The following is a 21063-nucleotide window of genomic DNA, read 5'->3' on the forward strand; positions in this document are numbered from 1 at the left end:
TAGTCTTCAAGTGATCCATCCCCTGTCGCCCATTCCCAGCTTCTGGCAAACAGAGACTAGGGACACCACCCCTGCCCTTCCTGGCTAATAGCCATTGATGGACCTATCCTCCATGAATTTATCTAGTTCTTTTTTTGAACCCTCTTATAGTTTTGGCCTTCACAACATCCTCTGGCAAAGAGTTCCACAGGTTGACTGTGCGTTGTGTAAAGAAATACTTCCTTTTGTTTGTTTTAAACCTGCTGCCTAGTAATTTCATTGAGTGACCCCTAGTTCTTGTGTTATGAGAAGGAGTAAATAACACTTCCTTATTTACTTGCTCCACACCAGTCATGATTTTATAGACCTCTATCATATCCCCCCTTAGTTGTCTCTTTTCCAAGCTTAATAGTCCCAGTCTTTTTAATCTCTCCTCATATGGAAGCTGTTCCATCCCCATAATCATTTCAGTTGCCCTTTTCTGTACCTTTTCCAATTCCAATATATCTTTTTTGAGATGGGGCGTCCAGATCTGCACACAGTATTCAAGATGGGGACGTACCCTGGATTTATCTTGATCAGGGGTTCCCAAACTTGGTTCGTGGCTTGTTCAGGGTAAGCCCCTGGTGGGCCACGAGACACTTTGTTTACCTGAGTGTCTGCAGGTACAGCCGCTCGCAGTTCCCAGTGACTGTGGTTCGTTGTTCCCAGCCAATGGGAGCTGCGGGAAGTGGCGCGGGCTGGGCTGTTTGGCAGGCTTCCTGCATCTGATGTACTTAAATAAAATTGCCGTTGGTTTTTGTGTCTAGCTAGTTGCTGTTCGGATTCGTTTTTGACCTTATTATACGTTTACACTTGATTTGCCAGAGTTTTATGTTCCTTTCTATTTTACTTACTAGGATTTGACTTCCAATTTTTAAAGGATGCCTTTTTGCCTCTAACTGTCTCTTTTGCTCTGCTGTTTAGCCATGGTGGGATTTTTTCATCCTCTTACTGTTTTTATTCATTATTATTAGGGGTATACATTTAGTTTGAGGCTCTATATGGTATATCAGGAAACAATCACCCAATGGAGGAAGCATACTGTGCCCAGTATGGGGAGGAGCTGACCAGCCCTCTGTGGAGAAACCTAATTGCCTTCGATGATGAGATAACTGGCTCCGTGGATGAGGGGAAAGCATGGACGTGTTATTCCTTGACATTAGCAAAGCTTTTGATATGGTCTTCCACAGTATTCTTGCCAGCAACGTAAAGAAGTATGGTCTGGATGAATGGACTATAAGGTGGATAGAAAGCTGACTAGATCATCGGGCTCAATGGGTAGTGATCAATGGCTCCATGTCTAGTTGGCAGCCGGTATCAAGTGGAGTGCCCCAAGGGTCGGTCCTGGGGCCGGTTTTGTTCAATATCTTCATTAATGATCTGGAGGATGGCGTGGACTGCACTCTCAGCAAGTTTGCAGATGACACTAAACTGGGAGGAGTGGTAGATACGCTGGAGGGTAGGGATAGGATACAGAGGAACCTAGAAAAATTAGAGGACTGGGCCAAAAGAAATCTGATGAGGTTCAACAAGGACAAGTGCAGAGTCCTGCACTTAGGAAGGAAGAATCCCATGTACTGCTACAGGCTGGGGATCGACTAGCTAAGCAGCAGTTCTGCAGGAAAGGACCTAGGGGTTACAGTGGACGAGAAGCTGGATATGAGTCAACAGTGTGCGCTTGTTGCCAAGAAGGCTAATGGCATTTTGGGCTGTATAAATAGGAGCATTGCCAGCAGATCGAGGGAAGTGATTATTCCCCTCTATTCATCACTGGTAAGCCACACCTGGAGTATTGCGTCCAGTTTTGGTCCCCCCCCCCCCACTACAGAAGGGATGTGGACAAATTGGAGAGAGTCCAGCGGAGGGCAACAAAAATGATTAGGGGGCTGGAGCACATGAACTTATGAGGAGAGGCTGAGGGAACTGGGATTATTTAGTCTGCAGAAGAGAAGAATGAGGGGGGATTTAATAGCTGCTTTCAACTACCTGAAAGGAGGTTCCAAAGAGGATGGATCTAGGCTGTTCTCAGTGGTAGCAGATGACAGAGCAAGGAGCAGTGGTCTCAAGTTGCAGTGGGGGAGGTTTAGGTTGGACATTAGGAAAAACTTTTTCACTAGAAGGGTGGAATGGGTTACCTAGGGAGGTGGTGGAATCTCCTTCCTTAGAAGGTTTTTAAGGTCAGGCTTGACAAAGCCCTGGCTGGGATAATTTAGTTGGGGATTGGTCCTGCTTTGAGCAGGGAGTTGGACTAGATGACCTCCTGAGGTCCCTTCCAACCCTGATATTCTGATTCTATGATGAAATTCACAGTAGCTTCCCTGTGTAGAGAAGCCCTCAGACTCCAGATCTTCAAAGTTTAGATCCTCCTCAGTTTAGCCACTTGTCTGCACTGGTTCTTTACTCCATTCAAACCACTGAACACACATTCGTTCAATTTCAGCATGAACTGGCAATTTGAAGACACTGGGGCTGGTTGAAAACCAGGAGGGAAAATGTGAATGTAATTTCAGTTATCCCCTCCTCTGTTTTTTCACCAAAGATTGAAATGTCCATTGAATTTGAATTCAAACCCAGAGCTGCGGCCAAGGCCGTGTATTTCTGAGAGCCCATTTTCTTTGGAGTATGGGGAACCAGGATCATGGCTCGCGGAGAGGCAGGGAACTTGGAAGGTGGTGGGGGTGGCTAAGATGGCATGTCAGAGATGCTCAAGCTCCAGTAGCCACTAGGGTGGCCACCACCCAGCACGCCCCCTTTTCTGAGGTAGCTGGACACGACCAAGTGGTTTGGACATCCCAGCCTTTTATACTTCAGAGGTGACAACCCTAGCAGCCACAGCTTGGGAACCCCTGGCCTAGGGCATTGGCTGAGGTGGATGGGGAGCCGGGTCAACTGTGGCTGGGCGAGGGGGATAGATCCAGGGGGCTGGCTGAGGAAAGGGTCAGACCTGGCACAGGCAAGCCAAATTGAGAGAGGCCTGGCCATGTGTTGCTGGTGGGGTTACCCCAGGGGTCCAGCTGGCCAGGGAGGGGCAGGTCTGGCTGGGGACAGAGTGGGAGGAGGCTTGGCTGCTTTGAGGCTGACTGAGGTTGGGGGGACAGGTCTGGGGGGCTAGTTGAACAGGGTCAGGCCTGGCTGGGGATTGGGGATGAGTCAAACCAAGCTAGGAGAAGCCTAGCTGGTGCTGGCAGGGCAGGCTGGTCTGGTTGGCATGGAGATGGGGCAGACCTGCCTTCCCAGGGGTTGGAGGAGGGAGGGCAGGCCTGGCTGGTTGGGGTAGGGTTGTTGGGGGTCAGGCCTGGCTGGAGGCAAATGGCAGGCTAGGAGAGGATTGGGGAATGGGATGGGGCTGTTGGGGGGAAGGACAGTGGTAGTAGGGGAGCCTGGGGGATTGGGGACCTGGATGGCTGGTGAGCAGAGCAGACTGGATGGGTGGGGTGGGTTTGTTGGGCCTTTGATTCCTCCCTCGAGAGGAATAATTTTGTATTTGTTGCTTTTTTTTTTTTTTTTTTACAAGTTGCCAACCAAAAATCCAGAGAAATAATCACCCTGGCAGAGAGGAGCCCAGAGAGAAATGTACAGACAGGTAAATGGAGGCTGAGAGCGGGGCTGGGACCTGCCCAAAAGCCATAGAGGAGTCAGTGGCCCAGCTACAAATAGAACCCAGGAGTCCTGACTCCCAGGTCCTTCTGCTCTAACCACTAAATGCCACTCTACTCCCACAACTGAGGATAGACCCCAGGAGTCCTCACTCCCAGCCTTCCCTATTCTAATCAGTAAAGCCCTCTCCCCTCCCACAGCTGGGGATAGAACCCAGGAGTTCTGACTCCCAGTCCTTCTTCTTTAACTCATTTAAGCCCGAGCTGCTCCGCCTGCCTGGTGCACCTGCTGGGAAACAGGGGAAGCCCCATGCCCCAACCCCATTTCTCCAGGAGAAGCGTCAGGGGGTGGTGGAGGGGACTGCAGATGGAAGGGGTCGGGTGGGGAGGGGCCCCCACTTGCTCTAGTCAAGGGCCCCAGAAACCCCTAATCCACCTCTGACCGGAGGAGTCCTGATTCCCAGCCCCCTGCTGCTCTAACCACTCTCCCCTTGTAGAGCTGGGGACAGAACCCAGGAGTCCTGATGCCCAGCCCCCTTGCTCTAATCACTAGACCCCACACTCCCCCCAGAGCCGTGTGGACAGAACCCAGGAGTCCTGATGCCCAGCCCCCTTGCTCTAATCACTAGACCCCACACTCCCCCCAGAGTCGTGTGGACAGAACCCAGGAGTCCTGATTCCCAGCCCCCCGTTCTAACCACTAAAGCCCACTCCCCGCCCAGAGCAGGGGAGAGAACCCAGGAGTCCTGCCCGTAGCTAGCCACTAGATAGCGCTGTGCTGTCTGTTGCTGCAGGACGCAGACAAGCTTTCCCCTCTCCTCCCTCTTCCTCGGCTTCCTGCCTGGCGATTGGCATCTGCTCCCGGCTCCCTCCATTCGCTGCGGTGCAGAGCCCCCCCTGCCCGGCGCGCCCCTAGGGCCCTGGCCCCGAGGGAGAGGCGGAGGAATCGGGGGTCCCTGCAGCCCTTGGTGGGTTTGCAGTTGCAGCCATGGAGGGCGCGGCCGGGCCGGGCCGCAGCCTGCAGGACGAGCTGACCTGCCCCGTGTGCCTGGAGTACCTGCGGGACCCGGTCATGGTCTCGGACTGCGGGCACAATTTCTGCCGCGCCTGCGTCACCAAGTGCTGGGAGGACTCGGAGCGCAGCCTGTGCTGCCCCCAGTGCCGGGAGCCGGTCCCCCACCGCCTCTTCCGGCCCAACCGGCAGCTGGCCAACATCGTGGAGATCGTCAAGCATTTCGGGGCGCAGGCGGCTGCCGGGCCGGGGGCGGCCGGTGGGGGGGTGTGCGAGCGGCACGGGGAAGCCCTGAAGCTCTTCTGCCAGGAGGACCAGAAGCCCGTCTGTCTGGTTTGCCACCTGTCCTGGGACCACCGAGCCCACCGGGTGGTGCCCATAGAAGAGGCTGCCCGGGGCTGTAAGGTAGGAAAAGGCGCCGGTGCATCGGTGCTGGAACTAGGGGTGTGTCCGCACCCCCTGGCTTGAAGCGGTTTCCAGCCGGGGTTCTCAACCGTTTTCTTTCCGAGGCCCCCTCCAACATGCTAGAAAAACTCCATGGTCTACCTGTGTCACAACAAATCTTTTTCTGCATATAAAGGCCAGGGCAGGCATTAGGGGGTAGCAAGCAGGGCGGTTGTTGGAGGCCCCGTGCCACAGGGGGCCCCGCAAAGCTCCATTGCTCAGGCTTCAGCATCAGCCCCAGGTGGCGGAGCTCGGGGCCCTGGGCTTCATCTTTCTTTCCTGGGCCCCAGTGAGTCTAATGCCAGCCCTGCTTGGTGGACCTCCTGAAACCTGCTTGTGGCCCCCCAGGGGGTCCCGGGCCCCTGGTTGGGAACTGCTGGTATCTGGGTTTACAGTTTGGTTCAGTGGCTCTCAGCACTCCCCACTATACAAGTTGTTCCAGCTCCGCTGAGCTGGTGTGTTGCTAGGGTTGCTAACCCTCCGGCATGGTCCTGGACTCTCCAGGAATTAAAGATGAATCTTTAATTCAAGATTCTGGCATACGATGAAACGTCCAGGGATACATCCCACCAAAATTGGCAGCCCTATAGAGGCAAAATCATGGGGTGTGGCTTTGCCTGGGAGAAGCCTCTCTTGGGTGGCTTGCACAGGCCAGGGTGGGTTTTATCTTCTGCAAGGTAATCCTGTATTAAGGAGGAATCTAAATCGGGTATTAAGGAAGCATGTCAGGCCTGCGTCTGGCTGAAGGAAAAAGGCTGCTCTGATTATTTTCCTTCTTTCCTCTAATCAGCTTTCTTTGGATCTCCTGAGCTTGGAGTCATGTGGGTAGTTCTCTGAAAACATCCACTAAAATGTGCAGCGGCAGTCAAAAAAGCAAACAGACTGTTGGGAATCATTAAGAAAGGGGTAGATAATAAGACAGCAGATATCCTGTTGTCTCTGTATAAATCCATGGTATGCCCACATCTTGAATACTGCGTGCAGAGGTGGTCGCCACATCTCAAAAAAGATATATTGGAATGGGAAAAGATTCAGGAAAGGGCAACAAAAATTATTAGGGGTATGGAACAGCTTCCATAGGAGGGGAGATTAATCAGACTGGGACTTTTCAGCTTGGAAAAGAGACAACTATGGGTGTATATGATGGAGGTCTATACAATTGTGACGGGTGTGGAGAAAGTAAAGAAGGAAGCGTTATTTATTCCTTCTCATAACCAGGGCCAGCTCCAGAGTTTTTGCCGCCCCAAGCGTCAAACAAACAAACAAACAAAAAAAAGCCACGATCGCTCTATTGTCACCGCTTCATTCTTCGGCGGCAATTTGGCGGTGGGTCCTTCCCTCCGAGAGGGACCAAGGGACCCACCACCAAATTGCTGCCGAAGAGCCAGATGTGCCGCCCCTTTCCGTTGGCCACCCCAGGCGCCTGCTTGCTGCGCTGGTGCCTGGAGCCGGCCCTGCTCATAACATAAGAACTAGGGGTCACCAAATCAAAGTAATAGGCAGCAGGTTTAAAACAAACAAAAGGAAGTATTTCTTCACACAATGCACAAACTGTGGAACTCTTTGCCAGAGGATGTTGTGAAGGCCAAGACTATAAAAGGGTTAAAAAAAGGAACTAGATAAGTTCATGGAGGATAGGTCCCACCAATGGTTATTAGCCAGGATGGGCAGGGACGGAGTCCCTAGCCTCTGTTTGCCAGAAGCTGGGAATGGGCGATGGGATGGCTCACTTGATGATCATCTGTTCTGTTCATTCCCTCTGGGGCATCTGGCATTGGCCACTGTCAGAAGACAGGATACTGGGCTAGGTGGACTTTTGGTCTGACCCAGGCTGGCCGTTCTTATGTTCCTGTATGTACTAACTTGGTGCTGTCCTTTTAATTGCAAGTCGTAAATCAAGATTGAATGCCTCTTCTCAAAAGAGTTGCTCTACCTCAGCCAAGAAGCCCTGGGCTTGACGTAGCAATTGCTAGGTGAAATTCTCTGGCAGGTGTTTATGCCAGAGGCCAGTTTGGATCATCAGAAAGGTTCTTTCTGGCCTTTGAAAACTTGCTACGTAACATGATTCATATTTTAACTGCCATGCTGCCCCCCCCCACCCCTGCAGTGCAGACAGTGACATAAAACAAACACAATCAAATTTATTGCAGGCCTTTGTAACTGAGACAGGCTCCTACTGTGGGGTGAGACCTAAATGCTAGCCCCAAAGCCTGGATTTGAAGCAGATTTTAATGAGAATTTGAGGGGATCTCTGGAGCTGGGGATTTCAGATGGGGAGGGGAAGGTTAGAGAAAAGATTTAGAAAACCTGATCTGAGAGGAAAGGTTAAAAATCTGGACGTGTTGTCTTGGGAAAAGAAGAGTGGGGGAAAAACCTAATAAGTTTTCAGATCGGTTAAGGGCTGTTATAAAGAGGGCAGTGATCATTTGTTCTCCATGTCCACAGAAGGCAGGACAAGAAGCAGTGGGCTTAATCTGCGGAAAAGGGAGATTTCGGTTAGATATTAGGAAAACTTTTTAACTGTCAGCAGGGCTTTGGAGTGGAGCCTGGAGCCAGAGCGCGGAGCAGCTCCGGAGCAGTGGAGCTGCAGGTTTTTGCCTGAAGCTGGAGCGGAGCTGGAGCACAGCTCCAAAGCCCTGTCAGGGTAGTTTAGCTCTGGAATAGGCTTCCCAAAGGAAGTTTTGAAATCCCCACCATTGGAGGGCTTGGACAACACCTGTCAGGGATGGTCTAGGTTTACTTGGTCCTGCCTTAGTGCGGTGGGGATGAGATGAATTCTTGAGGTCCCTGCCAGCCCTACATTGCTATGATTCTATGTCTAGTGGTTTGAGGGGAGGGGGGCAATGTTTGGGTCCAGTTGTGGGAGGTGCGGAGCCGGACGTAGGGGTGTTCTGAGCTGGGGGGATCGGTTTGGGCGTCGTGTTGGAATGACTTCGGATATGTCAGTAGGGGCTGGGAGATTTGGAGGCAGCGGCTGGGAGCTAATTTTGGGGCAGTATTTTTGCTGCCGTGTCTGGGGATGTTCAGAGCTGGGGTTTTAAGGGATGCGTAGATTTGGACTAGGTTTTTAAAGTAGTTTGGAGGAGCTAGAACTTGGTTGTTTGGGGCAGGATAGATTTTTTTGGTATGTCATGACGGAATTTCTGTCCGGGAGGTAAAAGGAAGAGGGCTCCTCTACTTCCAATTGTGCCTGGGTGTTTTTGTCCCTCTTCCTTCCCCTCTCCCCCGGTTGAAGCTCCATTTGTTCTATTGCCCCCTCTGCTCACATCTGCATGGTTGAGCATGAAGTGTAGCTAAGAAACAGTCTCAGGGAGGGCTAAATCTTGCCCTCAGACATGCGAGTGAGCAGTCCCAATGGCTCCTAGTATGTGTTTTCGGCAGAATTTGTGCCTGGGTTTGTTGGCCTATATAAAGGATAAAGAATAACAAGGTCGGCATTTTAACAGCATTCTATAAATCAGTGAGATGCCCTCACCTGGGATACTGTATTCAGTTCTGGTCAAGGATAAAGCAGTAACAGAAGGGGTTTACAGATGGGCAAAGAGCATGATCTGGGCTCTGGAGAGACTTGTGAATGGGCAGGGACTGGCAGTGCTGGGACTGCTCAGTTTAGAGAGGAGATAAACAAGAGGGGGAGAGGATATAGGTGTCGGCAAGAGTGAATGGAGTAGAGAAGGGAGATTAGGAGACAGGGTGAGTAGAGTTTCCCCAATACAGAACAAGGGGACATTCAATGAAATTGAAAGGTAGCCAGTTTTAAAACTGATCAGAGGAACTACTTGTTCACATTACATGCAATTAGCCAGTGGAACTCATTGCCACAAGATATAATTGAGCAGAAGTCAATACAGGACTGGATATTTATATGAATACTTCTTGCATAGATTGTTCTTTATTTGTACTGCCCTTTGTTTTGAGTTATAATAGTAAGGATTAAAAGTGCAAGACCCAAATTTTCAAGTCCAAGAGTGATTATGAATTGCCTCTCCTTTGCCAACAAGGGACACCTTGGAATGACATGATTTTTCAGAGGACAAGCACTCAGTCTTCCTGAAAATCAGGGCCCTTTAATCTTCTGAAACTGAGCACCCCCCAAAAAAGTTGACTCCCAGGATGACTAGTCACTCCTCAAACTATGGATCCAAGAGCACTGGAAGGGACATATACACTCGTGCTTCAGTGTTCCTTCCTAAATCTCTATGAGCTAGAATAACGTTTGCCTGGGGGCAGATTAGCCCATAATTCCCTGCTGCAGGGTTTATCGCACCTTCTTGTGAAAAAACTGGTGTTGGAGCCTGGAGATGGGCTCCTGGTCTGACCCAGACTGGCAATTCCTGTGTTCCTAAGTTTGGGAACTTTGTGGTGAAACCCTCCTAACAAAGATCCTTCTTGCTTCTTCCAGGAAGCACCGCAAGAGCACCTGGCTGGTCTGAGAAAAGACAGAGAAGAAGCCAAAGCCAACGAGGAGAAGAGAAGTGAGGAGCTGCTGGTATGTGCCCTGAGCCGTCCCCCACCCCAGGTTTGCCTGGGATCAGAGTGCCCTGAGTAACAAAGCAAACACAGGGCCTGTTTCTCTGTAGCCTCTGAGGGTGATGGGGGGAGAGAGAACATGGGCTGGCTGGCTGGCTAGAGAGTTTGGACAAGTGCAGGTGGACAAGGTTTTGAGAAAAATCCCTGCTGTTGCTGTTAGCAAAGGTGCAGATGCCCTTGCTTATGCTGCTGTCATTGTGTGCTTGTGGGGCTTGGAGCTGGGCTGTGGCTTGATGTCTCTAAGAACTGCCCATCTGCAGAGCTCAGCAGCCATATTGTTCTCGGGGCTGCTGGAAATCGTCACAGAGGAGGCGCGCATGCCCTGCTACCCCTCTCATAGCCTCTTTGCTTTGGTTCCTTCTCCGTGCCCTTTCCCCCTCCCTTTCCTCTTCCCTCACCAGGATGAGGAATTGGTCATCTGGCCAGACTCCAGGTCACCTCCCTCTCCAGGGCTGGGCTTCTGGGGAAAGGTGAGGGCATCTGGTCTCTCCTGAACTCTGCCCACTCACAATCTCCAAATGAAATCCCATTTGCAGTGGATGGGGCATATCTTCATAGTAGGATCAACCCTCTCCCTTGTCACCTATTGTGGTCAGCGGTAAAATGTTGATCAAGGATGACTTCTAGCTTGTCATCCGTAGGCTTCAGAGTTAACACGGTTTCAATACATGGTGACAGTTCATGTCTCTGAGAGAGATTGTTTCAGGCTGTTTGCAGACACAAGTAACCCTTACTACGTCATTCACATTTTCAGTTATTTCTTTGCCACTGTCAGGGCAAAAAAAAAAAACAAAAAGAAACTGAAAAAAAAAAAAATAGAAACTGAACCTCAGATTTTGGGGCACAAGATGCAGAGACCAGGGAAAAGTAACAGGTCACTGAGCTACTGCTAAAGGGCTTGATCCTGCCCTGAGGATCCTGCTCTGTCCTTTCTCTTTAAAGAAGTCCCCCCTTCAGCTGAGAGGCTACTTATGATTTTCCGTCTGTTACCGAGCTACCCTCTCTGTAATTGCAGAAACAGACAGAAGCCGAGAGACAGAAGATCCTCTCTGAGTGTAAGGAGCTGCGTGGGTTCCTGGAGGAGAAGGAGCAGTTCCTGCTGTCCCGGCTGGAAGCGCTTGATGGAGACATTGCTCAGAGAAGGGATGAGAGTGTCTCTAAACTCTCAGAAGAAATCTCCCACATTGATAAACTGATCACTGAGAAGGGAGAAGAGACGGGGCAGCAGCCGGTGAGCCAGTCCCTGCAGGTGAGACATATCATAAGGTTACTATCATTATCTTCCATCTCGCTGATTAGAGGGAGGCAGAAAATGAGGCATGGAACAAAGCAAGTTGGTTGCAGCGCTGGGTCTAAAATCCAGGAGTTCTGACTCCCAGATACCCCATCTATAGACCCGGCTCCTCTCCCAGAGTTTGAAGTAGAACCCAGGAGTCCTGATCCACTGCAAACTCCTTCACTCGACTGGGATGTGTCTGTTCTGATCCATTCCCTGTCTGAGTCCAGGATTCAGAGTTCACAACATAATTGACAAATACATTATCTAGATGCTACCTGGAGCCAGTCAACCCCTCCCCCCTCCCCCCCTTTAGATTTGTATTTTTTTAATCATCTCATTTTCACAGTAAGGAATACTTTTTTTTAAAATGCATTTGTTTTGGTCCATTTTGTTCCATGGCCGGATTTTGATCTTAAAGGCTTCAAAAACTGTTACAAAAAAGGAAACAATTGAGATTTCTTGCATTAAAAACATCTATGAAGTTTCAAAGTTGGGTACTTAAAAAATAAAATCATGGGGTAAATTTCAGCCAGCGCTCATGTTAATAGCTCAGTGGGACAAATTGTGCTCTCAAGTGGGACGGGTTGGTGTAAATCTACTGAGTCAATCTAGCTTGACACTGGTGTGAATCAAATCTGAATGCGGCCCCTGTTCACATAGGTCTGGTCTGCACCTAAAAAATAGATCGACCTGCCTACATCGCTCAGGGCTGTGAAAAATTTCGCACCCTGTGTGACGTAGTTAGTCGACCCAATCCCCACTATAGATGCAGTTGGGTGGATGGAAGAATTCTTCTATCAACTTAGCTACCATCTCGCAGGGAGATGGATTACCTGCAGCGACAGGAGGACACCTTCTGTTGATGTAGGAAGTGTCTACGCTACAGTGCTTCTGCTGCAGTGCCAGAGCTGGGCTGCTGTAGTGTAGACAATTCCTCTCAGTCATCTGGAATCCCTCTGCAAACATAGATGAGTTTAGCTTCAAAGCTAGAAGGGCAATACTAGCCTTGCTCTACAGATAGGGAAAGTGAGGCAGGAAAGGACTGACTTTCCCAACAAGCCAGTGGCAGGACAAAGAGTTGGAGCCAGGAGTCCAGCACTGTAACCTCCCCCTGCCCCCCCTAGCTCATCCTTCTGCACCACTTGAGCTCCCTGTTTAGCAGGACAGGGAGACTTGGGGGGATGGGGCTCTCACTACCAAGGCAGAAAATCTTTTCTTCTTGTAAAGTGCATGGGGAGATGCTTTCCTCCATGGCCACTTCACAGCTGACCATTCCTGAGGCTGCTGAGAGCAAACATCCCAGCTGGAAGGAGACAGAAGTAGCAGCTGCTCTCTGAACGGGAGCCTGTGTGTCAGACTCCAGTGGGAACTCCCCTGCAGGACCAAGAGGCCTCCCCAGTCTGGGACATGTTCACTGACTGCCTCTTCTTTCTCCTCCTCTCTAGGGTGGTGGTGGCAGCAGGATCAGGTAAGTCCTGGGCTCCATCTCCCTCCCCTTCATGCTCAGCTCGGCTTGGAAATGGCACTGAATATGCAGCCACGGAGTGCAACACGCTGACGCGTGATCGTGTGTCCCACTAGCAGCTGCCATAGCAAGGAGAGGAGGGGCTAGCTGCTGCGTGACAGCCAATGGGATTACTCCTTTAGCTTCTGTGGTAGGGGCTTTGTCTTTTGGTGTTAGAGAGCCCAGGTTCTAACCCAGCTGGAGACCTGCGCTGTCTATGGTCCTAGTGGTTTACGTGAGATACGTAAACTGGATCTGGATCTCTGTCTCCTTTCTTTCCACATAACCCTGGGATTGGTGCCCCTTGTTACTAGAGTAGCCCAGCGCGAGAGAACTGGGCTAGTGGGAATCCAGAGAACTCCCAAACGGGTCTCCATTCCTGCCTCCCCAAGTCCTGTTCCAGTCCATTCGGAGCATGGGGTTGTAGTCACATGACTCACAACAACTGGGATTGTCTTGCAAAGCTCAGATCCAAACTGGCCTGAGAGCTCCCAAGATTTCTGGGGCGGGGCCTCAAGCCTGTTTCTAACCCTTCCTCCTCCTCTCTCTCCAGCAGCGAGAACTGGACGTTTCAGAAGCCGGAGCCTGCATTTGCGGAGCTGGAAAAAAGACTCAGGAGTTTCTCTCAGAAAAGCGCCGTCCTGAAGGAAGTCCTGCTGGAGTTCAAAGGTGAATGGAAGCATCTGTGTCTTCTCTGCTCATAGCTGCCGTAATATTGGGGAGGGCTGTTACGTCAGTAGCTTACCTGGTCTCTCAGTGCCTAACTTCTATCAGTCGGTCTTACCTGTGGCTGTGCCAGTGGTCTCTGTCTTGCCACCCTGTAATTTTAAAAGCCGCTACTAGGCTAAAGCAGCAGCAACCCCGTGGTTAAGGTTGCAGCATGTGGTCCTCAAAATCACTTCACGTCTCCTCCAGCGACCCCCCTCCCACACCACATATATGCTCGGTCGACACGTGCTGCTCTTTCTCTGAGGGCTTGTTTTATAGCAAGAGTTGGAAGAATTGGGTGTGTAGCATGTCTCTCATTCCTTGCAGTGGAAGGCACTGCTCTGAGTTGGGTTGTGAGGACCTGATGACACTGTCTTGCAAGGGATAGGAGCCTTTCCCCTTCACTGGGCATTTCCTAGCTCTGAGTGGTGTCTATAATGAAGCCTTAGACCAGTGGTTATCAACCCACAGCCCATGGGTGGCTTATGGCCCAATTGGCACACAGTTGTGGCCTATGGGACAGCCTCAGGGCCATACAGGTAGTATATATATTGTGTGGATGCAGCCCACATAATACATAGGGCTTGTCTTAAATCGGCGCCACTGTGATTGATGCAGCAGCATCGATTTAGTGGATCTGGTGGAGATGCAATAAGTTGATGGCCGAGCACTCTCCCGTCAACTTCAGTACTCCACCTCCCCAAGAAGCGGAAGCTACGTTGACGGGAGAGCGTTTCCTGTCGACATTACACAGTGCTGTAAGTCGATCTAAGCTACGTTGACTTAAGTTACTTAACTTGCGTAACATAGATCGACTTACCTTGCTCGTGGAGACCAGGCCATAGAGAGCCACATATGCGGCCCACAATGATAAACCGGTTGAGAACCACTGCCTTAGACACGGGATATTAAGCGTTGATTGAAACTCTTCAAACAATGGCCTTGGTGCTAAAATGGAAACTTCTTCATCTTCCAGTGTAATGGAAGAACTTGTTTCCCATTCCCTACACCCGGTTCAGTGGCAGAAGGAAAGCTTTCGTGGATTTTGTTTCACTTTTTCAACCTGCTCTAGATGCTTATCCCCAGGAAAGCCAGGGCTCAATTCTCTCTCCTTTCATTCCCCTAGAAAATCTGCGCTTCGAGCTGGAGAACGACACAGGTAAGCCTCCGCCTCCCTCCGCTGACTTCTTCCAGCATCCCAGGAACTGACGTTAACCCTGCTGCTGTGGCAGTAATAGTGCAGGAGTAGGCCTGGCGACTCGCCCCCTGGTGTGATGGCTGAAGGGAATTCAGCCCAAATCTCCCCTCAGTGTTTTGTTTTCCTTTTGGATAAGGAAACGGAATGCTGACGGCTGCGAAGTCAGGTGAGACAAACACGTGTTGCGTTTCCTCAGCAGACCCCCCTGCTTTCTAGTGCACTGTCCTGAATTCCTGTTTTCTCGAAGGCAAATGCAGTTTGGAAGCTGTAAGAGCATGCAGTGTCTCTGGGCCCAGAGACTTCCCCTTTTCTCTGAAGCTTCCTACATCTCTCAGGCCATTGCCCGGCAGCATAGATAGTGCCACAGCTTAAAAGAGGGAAGATCTGGTGGTGTAAGGGGCTGTCCCCCGGGATGAGCTCTGCTGTTAAATCCCTGTCTCCCTCTCTCTAGCCGATATATCTCTAGACCTGGACACTGCAAACCCCTACCTGGTGCTGTCCGAGGATAAGCGCAGCGTGAGGCTGAGGAGCGCCCCGCAGGACGTGCCGGCCAGCCCCAAGAGATTCGATTACTCCTTCTCTGTTCTGGGGGCCGAGGGCTTCACCTCGGGGAGGCACTACTGGGAGGTGGAAGTGGGGGACGGGGACAGCTGGGCTGTGGGGGCTGCCAGGGAGTCGGTGAGGAGGAAGGAGAAGATCGACTTCACGCCCGAGGAGGGGATCTGGGCGGTGGGGCTGAATTGGAAGGGCAAGAACTGGGACCAATACCAGGCTTTCACCTCCCCTGAGACTCCCCTGTCCCTCTGTGAGAGGCCCAGGAAGATCGGGGTCTACCTGGACTACGAAGGAGGGTGGGTGGCGTTCTACAACGCTGATAACATGGCCCCCATCTTCACCTTCACGGCCGCCTTCGCGGAGAAAATCTTCCCTTTCTTCTGGCTCTTCTACGTTGGCTCCTCCCTCACACTTTGCAACTGATGCGCCTGGCCCAGTTTGCTCTTTAAGGGGACCTGCAAAGGGTGGGGGTCCTGCCCCTCTGTTCTATGTTGTTGTTGTTTTTTGCTGCTTTCTGAAGTATAGAGCGAGCCTAAAAGGTTGAAATGAACTTTTCCCCCCAAACTTTTCTCTTCTCATTAACTAGAAATTCAGAGCTTGTCTACCCTGGAAAACATTATGGCCCGCTGGGAATCTCAGCTTAGATGCTGAGGAGCACAAGTTGTATTGCCTTTCAGTGAGACTTGTGCTCCTAAGTGATTTTTTTAGGTGGTTTTTGAACAACACCCCCCACCAGTCTGTCCTGGAAGACTATAGCCCACTGGAGACCTGGCAGCTATACCAAAGAGCCTGCTTGAGATGAAGTGAATTATTTTATTCAGGCAGGTTAATTTTTTTTTAAACACCCCACTCACTCAATTGCCCCACACACACTTGGGAGAAAAGCTCTCTTTGTTAATGATTCACCACTCCCACCTGCTCATTTGAGCACCCGATCCACATCTCTGAGACCTCCAGTGAGTCTGCCAGAGAAGACCAGACTCGATTCTCCTGATGTCTCAGTGGTAAATCAAGCTGCATGGGGAAGAAGGCATAATCAGCTGGGCCTTTTTTATTTTTTTATTTTTGCACTTTGCAGGTCACCTTTTGCAAATGTAACTGCTCCAATTCCCTCTCCCTTTCCTCCCCAGCCTTAGCAATAGGACGCTTTATCTCATAACACGTTACCCCTTCTCCTGGCCACTAGCACGTAACAGAGTAAAACCTGCTTCCCCTTCTGTTGCTTTCCCTATGTTGTCAAATACCTAGTGAGCGTTATAGGGTTGCCCTTGATGTTGGTGTTTTGGGGCCATATTGAGGCTGCGGGAAGCCCAGGGCCCTCGGTTTGGCTCAGGCTTGTCGGGCATGAGCTGTAGCCGACCTGAGGGGTGTGGGGGGGTGGACTGTAATTACCTGCTGATCCACTAGTGAATGGAGCCAGCTTGTCTAGAGGCCACGTTCTGGAGTTGCATGTGAGATAAGCAAGGGCAGTTGAACCCAGAGGGTTCCCATTGAGCCCAGTGGGGTTGGATGATGTTTTTGAGTTACACTAGCACAACTGCAAGTTACAGCAGTCTGGAGTGACTCCAGTGTCAATTGAGAGCAGACTCCAGGAGTCAGTCCAGATTTGATTCCAACCCTAAACCCCACTGATTTCAGGAGTTACCCTGGTTTAACACAGATTCAACAGGGTAAAGTTAACCAGAGGGTTTTCCATCTGCTTGTATCTAACTCCAGCCTAGCATTCATGCTAGCCTCTGTAACCCCGTCAGTGCTGTGCGTCTCTGAACCGTTGCTCTGTTTCGTAGGAAAATAAAATTCACTGTGCAAATAGAAAAAGCTCCTGTGGTGTTGAGTATTTTGCTGCTGCCTGCCTGCAATACAGCCTTATGCAGGCAACAGAGCTGCCCCAAACAGGAGCCTCCCTCATCCAGCTGCTTTCATGACTGGTTTAAGGGCACTGAGGGGGCTAGAATCCAGCTTTCCACATCTGGTGCCTTCCTGAGTGCATAACACGATGGCTCCTCCTGCTGCCCATCCCAATGCCAGGTAAGCGGAGTAAGTTTCCACGCCTGGCTGAGGCCTTGTCTGCGATGGGACGTAGCTGCACACTTCTAGTACCGATGAGGTTCGGCGTAGCGTGGCATTGCTTGTGCCCACCTGAGACTCAAACAGATGGTGCATGGGCAAGTGCTGGCACTGGTGTGACCACTAGCAGGGGCAGCAGCCATGGGGGGCAGACAAGGCTGCAGCAAAGGGAGCATCTAGCTTCCTCTTCTCAAGACTGTCGGGGGCATAAACTGAGCCATGTGACTGAGTGGGGAGCAACAGAGTGCCTGTGGGTGCCATATAATAGTGGGCACCAGCGTTCCTTCTAATTTTTCCCACGCATGTGCGGAATGAATTTATGTGCAGTGGGGTGGGGCCAAGGGGTTCAGAGTGTGGGAGGGGGCTCAGGGCTGGAGTGCGGGGAGATGAGGGGTTTGGGGTGCAGGCTGCCCCAGGGCTACAGCAGGGAGAGAGGACTCTCCCCAGCTTTCTCTCCCTGCAGCAGCACCTGGGCTGCGGGGGAGAGGCACCTCTCCCCTGGCTGCAGCAGGCCTGGGCTGGGGAAGAAGCATCTCTCCACTCCGCGGCACTTAAGAGGCTGCTGTGTGGCCATGCAGCTTAGAGGGAACTTAACTGGGCACTCCTCCTGTGGGGAGCAGACACGGACCATCCTGCTCTGAGTGTGTGCCCTGGGGGAGGGGGGGGAGAGATATCTAGTTAGCCTGTAAGAGCTTTGAGGCTGGCACATGCTCAGTGCAGACAGAATCTTGCCAGCATTTAGCTGCAAAACTCTTCAAGGCACTTCTACTGAGCATGTGCGAGCTGTTTGGCAGCTTGTAGCTGTGGCAGATTTGGGTGGATTTTTTTTTTTTATAGGGGTGGCAAAAAGCTGGGTCCAGACATGAGGATGACCCACCCCCACCAAATTTCAAGTCCCTGCTCCACAGCATGCAGGTATTACACCATCTCGGTGAAACTTTTACCTGGCTCAAAAATGAGGAAGCCCTTGGAGTTGAAACTCTCAAAAATAGATCAAGCCTCTCGAGCTGAGGCCACCCCCCACCATAAGTGCTGACAGGCTGAACGGTTAGCATGGCAAAGTTAAACCATAGAGACAAGGGCTTCCTGGACCAATCTAGTAGCATGGGTACTGCTGGTACACACTTTCTGGCAGGAATTTTATTCGACGCCTGCTGGGGCGTAGATGGTACTCTAATACAAACAGCAATGGCCTTCCGGGCACAAGGCGGCTCGCTGACAATCCCCTCCCCAGTGGCAGCTCAGCGGGCGGCTGTGCCAATCAAGGCTTCGTCTGGAAGTTGCTAGGCCAGGCAGAGCCAGAGCATCACTTTCAGGTCAGGACTGGCTGCTGCTGGCTCCTGACCGATGAGCCAGATGCTGGCTGGCGCTCACCCCGTCCAAACTGCAGCAAGGCCGAGGTAGAAATCCTCCCCGCCGTGGCTTTTCTGATGGGCGGCCAGGTGCGCCCTCTCCTGGAAGCCTTTCCCGCACAGGGGGCACTTGTAGGGCTGCTGGCCTGCGTGGACGCTCTGGTGGTTCCTGAGGTCTGAGCTGCGGCCGAAGCCGATGCCGCACTGGGGGCAGTGGAAGGGCCGGTCACCGGTGTGACTCCGCCGGTGGAGGATGAGGTCTGGGTGCTGGGCAAAGCCCTTCCCGCAGTCGGCGCAGTGGTAAGGGGCGTCTCCGAGGTGGCTGCCCTGGTGGGCCAGGAGGTGGGAGCGCTGGCTGAAGCTTTCCCCGCACTTGAAGCAGGTGTGCCGTTTCTCCTCCATGTGGCTGTACCGGTGCATTTCCAGCTGGCCCGGCCACTTGAAGCCCTGGCCGCACTCGGGGCACTTGTAGCGATCGTCCTGCAGGTGGGTGCGCTGGTGGTTGACCAGGACGGAGCGCTTGCGGAAGCGCCGCCCGCACTTGGGGCACTGGTGGGGCCACTCCCCCATGTGGCTCTTGCGGTGGGCGGCCAAGTCGCAGCGGCGCAGGAACCCCTCCCCACAGTCAGGGCAGGGGAAGGGGATCTCCCCGGTGTGGGAGCGCCGGTGGACGGACAGGTCACAGCGCCGCAGGAAGCCCCGCCAGCAGTCGGGGCAGGGGAAGGGTTTCTCCAGAGCGTGCAGCCGCTGGTGGCGCAGGAGGTGAGCATGGTCAACGAAGATCTTCCCGCACTCGGGGCATGGCCACTGCTGCTGCTGCTCCGGCTGGAGGCTCAGCAGGACCTGGATGTATTTGTGGCCCACGCTGCCTCCCCCGGGGGAAGTGGGCTGGGCTCCCTCCTGCCCTTCCAACCCGCCCCAGCTCGCACAGACGTCCTCCTGCTCACGACTCCCTTCGCATTTTATTGATGACGTAAGGTGTGGCTCCCCCTGCGTCGGCATCCAGGACGCGTTCCCTTCGGATTTCACGGACGGCATCCTGCGCAGCTCCACTTGCGGGGGACCCTGGTGCTGAGCATTTTCACGGGCTGGACCCTCACCTGCTGGGACAGAGAGAGAATCCAGACAGGAAACCTCAGAGAAGGGAATGTGTAGGGGGGAAAACAAACCACAGTAACAGCTGGGGACATGGAAAAAAGAATTAAGATCCTGCCCAAACTCTTCCCCAAAGGACAGAGAGGAGGGGACCAGTTCTGCCTCCACCCCATCTGAAGACTAAAGGGCAACGGAAGCTACTGCCAGGTGTCAGGAAGGGGTGGGCACAGAGGCGCTGACTTTCTAATTGGCGGCGGAGGGGGCTGCTCCATCCCAGGCCCCACCCCCTTCCCTGAGCCTGCTCCGTCCTCGCTCCTCCCTCCCAGTGCCTCCTGTCCGCCCTGAACAGCTGATCCGTGGTGGGCAGAAGGTGCTGGGGGGAGGGGGAGGAGCTGATCGGCGGGGCCTGCCGGTGGGTGCTGAGCACTCACGGAGTTCAGCGCCTATGTGTCGGCACTCGGGCGAAGGAAGCTACTGCCAGGTGTCAGTCAGGAATGGGTGGGAAGCCAGTCTGATGGTTGCCGTGACAGCTGAGGATAACCCTGCTCTGGGAGGGAGGAGGTGGAACTGGGGCGGGGGCGTCAGCAGGCCAGCTGTTTCCTTTCCTTGCCGATGGTATGTGTCAGTAGAGCGGGTTCCTCACCTGCACAGGCGCCCTGCGGGCTCTCCTTCTCCTCAGAGCCATGGAGATTGGGGACCCATGGCTCGCCCTCCCCTTTCAACGGGGAAATCACATCAGGCTTGGAAACCGGAAATCCTGCGCAAGGGAAAGAAACTGAGTGAGAGGAGGGGAAGTCGTGGAATATTTCTTACAAAGAGTGTTCCATGATTTTTAACCCCAGTTCATTTTAAAGCAGTAAAATCCCAGGGCCAGCTCCCCAAAATCTCCGCACATTCTGCTACAGGTGGAAACCTCTCTCTGCTGGAAACACAGAGCCAGACACTCATCAGCAAAGCGGTTCCTGTAGTGTATGGAAACCAACTTCGTGTCCTAGAAAGTGGAAAGTCCACCTTGGATCCACTTCTTACTGACGGAGAGGGGCCCAGTGATAGAGAGTCACAGGGACGCTGGGACCAGTGGGATTCAGCACAGGAAGGGATGGGAAGGAGTTGGGGTATCACCCAATGCAGCAGTTCAAGGGCTTTATGGGTCAGCAAAGCACATTTTGTGGAATGAAGCCATCAATGAGCTTGTGAAATCAGGAACCAAATCCCCACAATCCCTTCCCCAGAGGACAGAGACAAGAAGTCCCATCCTGCCTTCACACCCATCTGAACACTCAAGGGCAAGGGAGGACAGTGGGGTGGGAGCTACTGTCAGGGTTGGTTGGAAGCCTGGAGTGACATCTGCCACGAGGGTCTGACTCCTACTGGGGACAATCGTGACCTGTGTGGGATGAGGTAGAACTGGGGGAGCACACGAGGCGTTTGGAAGACTCCCAGCTGTTCCTTTCATTGGCTGGGGGGGTGTGTTAGTTTAATCAATTCCTCACCTATGCAGGCACCGCTCAAGCTCCCCCTTTCCTCGGAACCCTGGGGATCTGAGACCCACGGCTCTTCCCCTCGCTCCAGCCGGGAGATTACGTCGGGTTTGGGAATAAGAAATCCTGCTGAGGGGGGAAGAACATGGTGGGATGGGGGTGAATGAATGGTCTGTGGAATGTTTGTTACAAAGAAAGTTCCATGACATAACCCGGCCCCT

At 52.4% G+C, this 21063-nt stretch overlaps 2 protein-coding genes across 3 annotated transcripts in view; one reads left to right on the forward strand and one right to left on the reverse strand.

Annotated features, from left to right (window-relative positions):
- The first annotated feature begins 4540 nt into the window (after positions 1-4540).
- Positions 4541-16659, forward strand: LOC112118549 (E3 ubiquitin-protein ligase TRIM7-like). 2 transcript variants are annotated; one of them, XM_024216910.2, is made up of 7 exons: positions 4541-5034; positions 9476-9562; positions 10619-10852; positions 12328-12350; positions 12940-13055; positions 14221-14253; positions 14744-16659. In XM_024216910.2, exons 1-7 carry the CDS (start codon positions 4606-4608, stop codon positions 15268-15270), a joined length of 1449 nt encoding a protein of 482 aa, XP_024072678.1. In that variant the 5' UTR covers positions 4541-4605; the 3' UTR covers positions 15271-16659. The 2 variants fall into 2 exon arrangements, with proteins under 2 accessions (XP_024072678.1, XP_024072679.1); XM_024216911.2 differs by having other exon boundaries at positions 12943-13055.
- Positions 16660-18021: 1362 nt separating this feature from the next.
- LOC112103354 (zinc finger protein 774) overlaps positions 18022-21063 on the reverse strand; it is a 10766-nt gene continuing 7724 nt past the window's right edge. The window contains exons 5-7 of the mRNA XM_029913000.1: positions 20855-21061; positions 20005-20118; positions 18022-19366 (exon numbers count right to left, since the gene is read on the reverse strand). Of these exons, the coding sequence (XP_029768860.1) occupies positions 18285-19366; positions 20005-20118; positions 20855-21061 (1403 nt within the window). The 3' untranslated portion in view covers positions 18022-18284. The remainder of the gene's footprint in view (positions 19367-20004; positions 20119-20854; positions 21062-21063) is intronic.

The sequence above is a fragment of the Terrapene carolina genome, unplaced genomic scaffold (genome assembly GCF_002925995.2).
Source record: "Terrapene carolina triunguis isolate 2854851 unplaced genomic scaffold, T_m_triunguis-2.0 Scaffold419, whole genome shotgun sequence".
Classification (NCBI taxonomy): Eukaryota; Metazoa; Chordata; order Testudines; family Emydidae; genus Terrapene; species Terrapene triunguis.

Coding starts and splice junctions, on each gene's coding strand:
- LOC112118549 (XM_024216910.2), top strand. CDS start 4,606: ATGGAGGGCGCGGCCGGGCCGGGCCGCAGCCTGCAGGACGAGCTGACC. Junction 9,563..10,618: donor AGAGAAGTGAGGAGCTGCTG/GTATGTGCCCTG, acceptor CTGTAATTGCAG/AAACAGACAGAAGCCGAGAG. Junction 12,351..12,939: donor GGTGGTGGCAGCAGGATCAG/GTAAGTCCTGGG, acceptor CTCTCTCTCCAG/CAGCGAGAACTGGACGTTTC.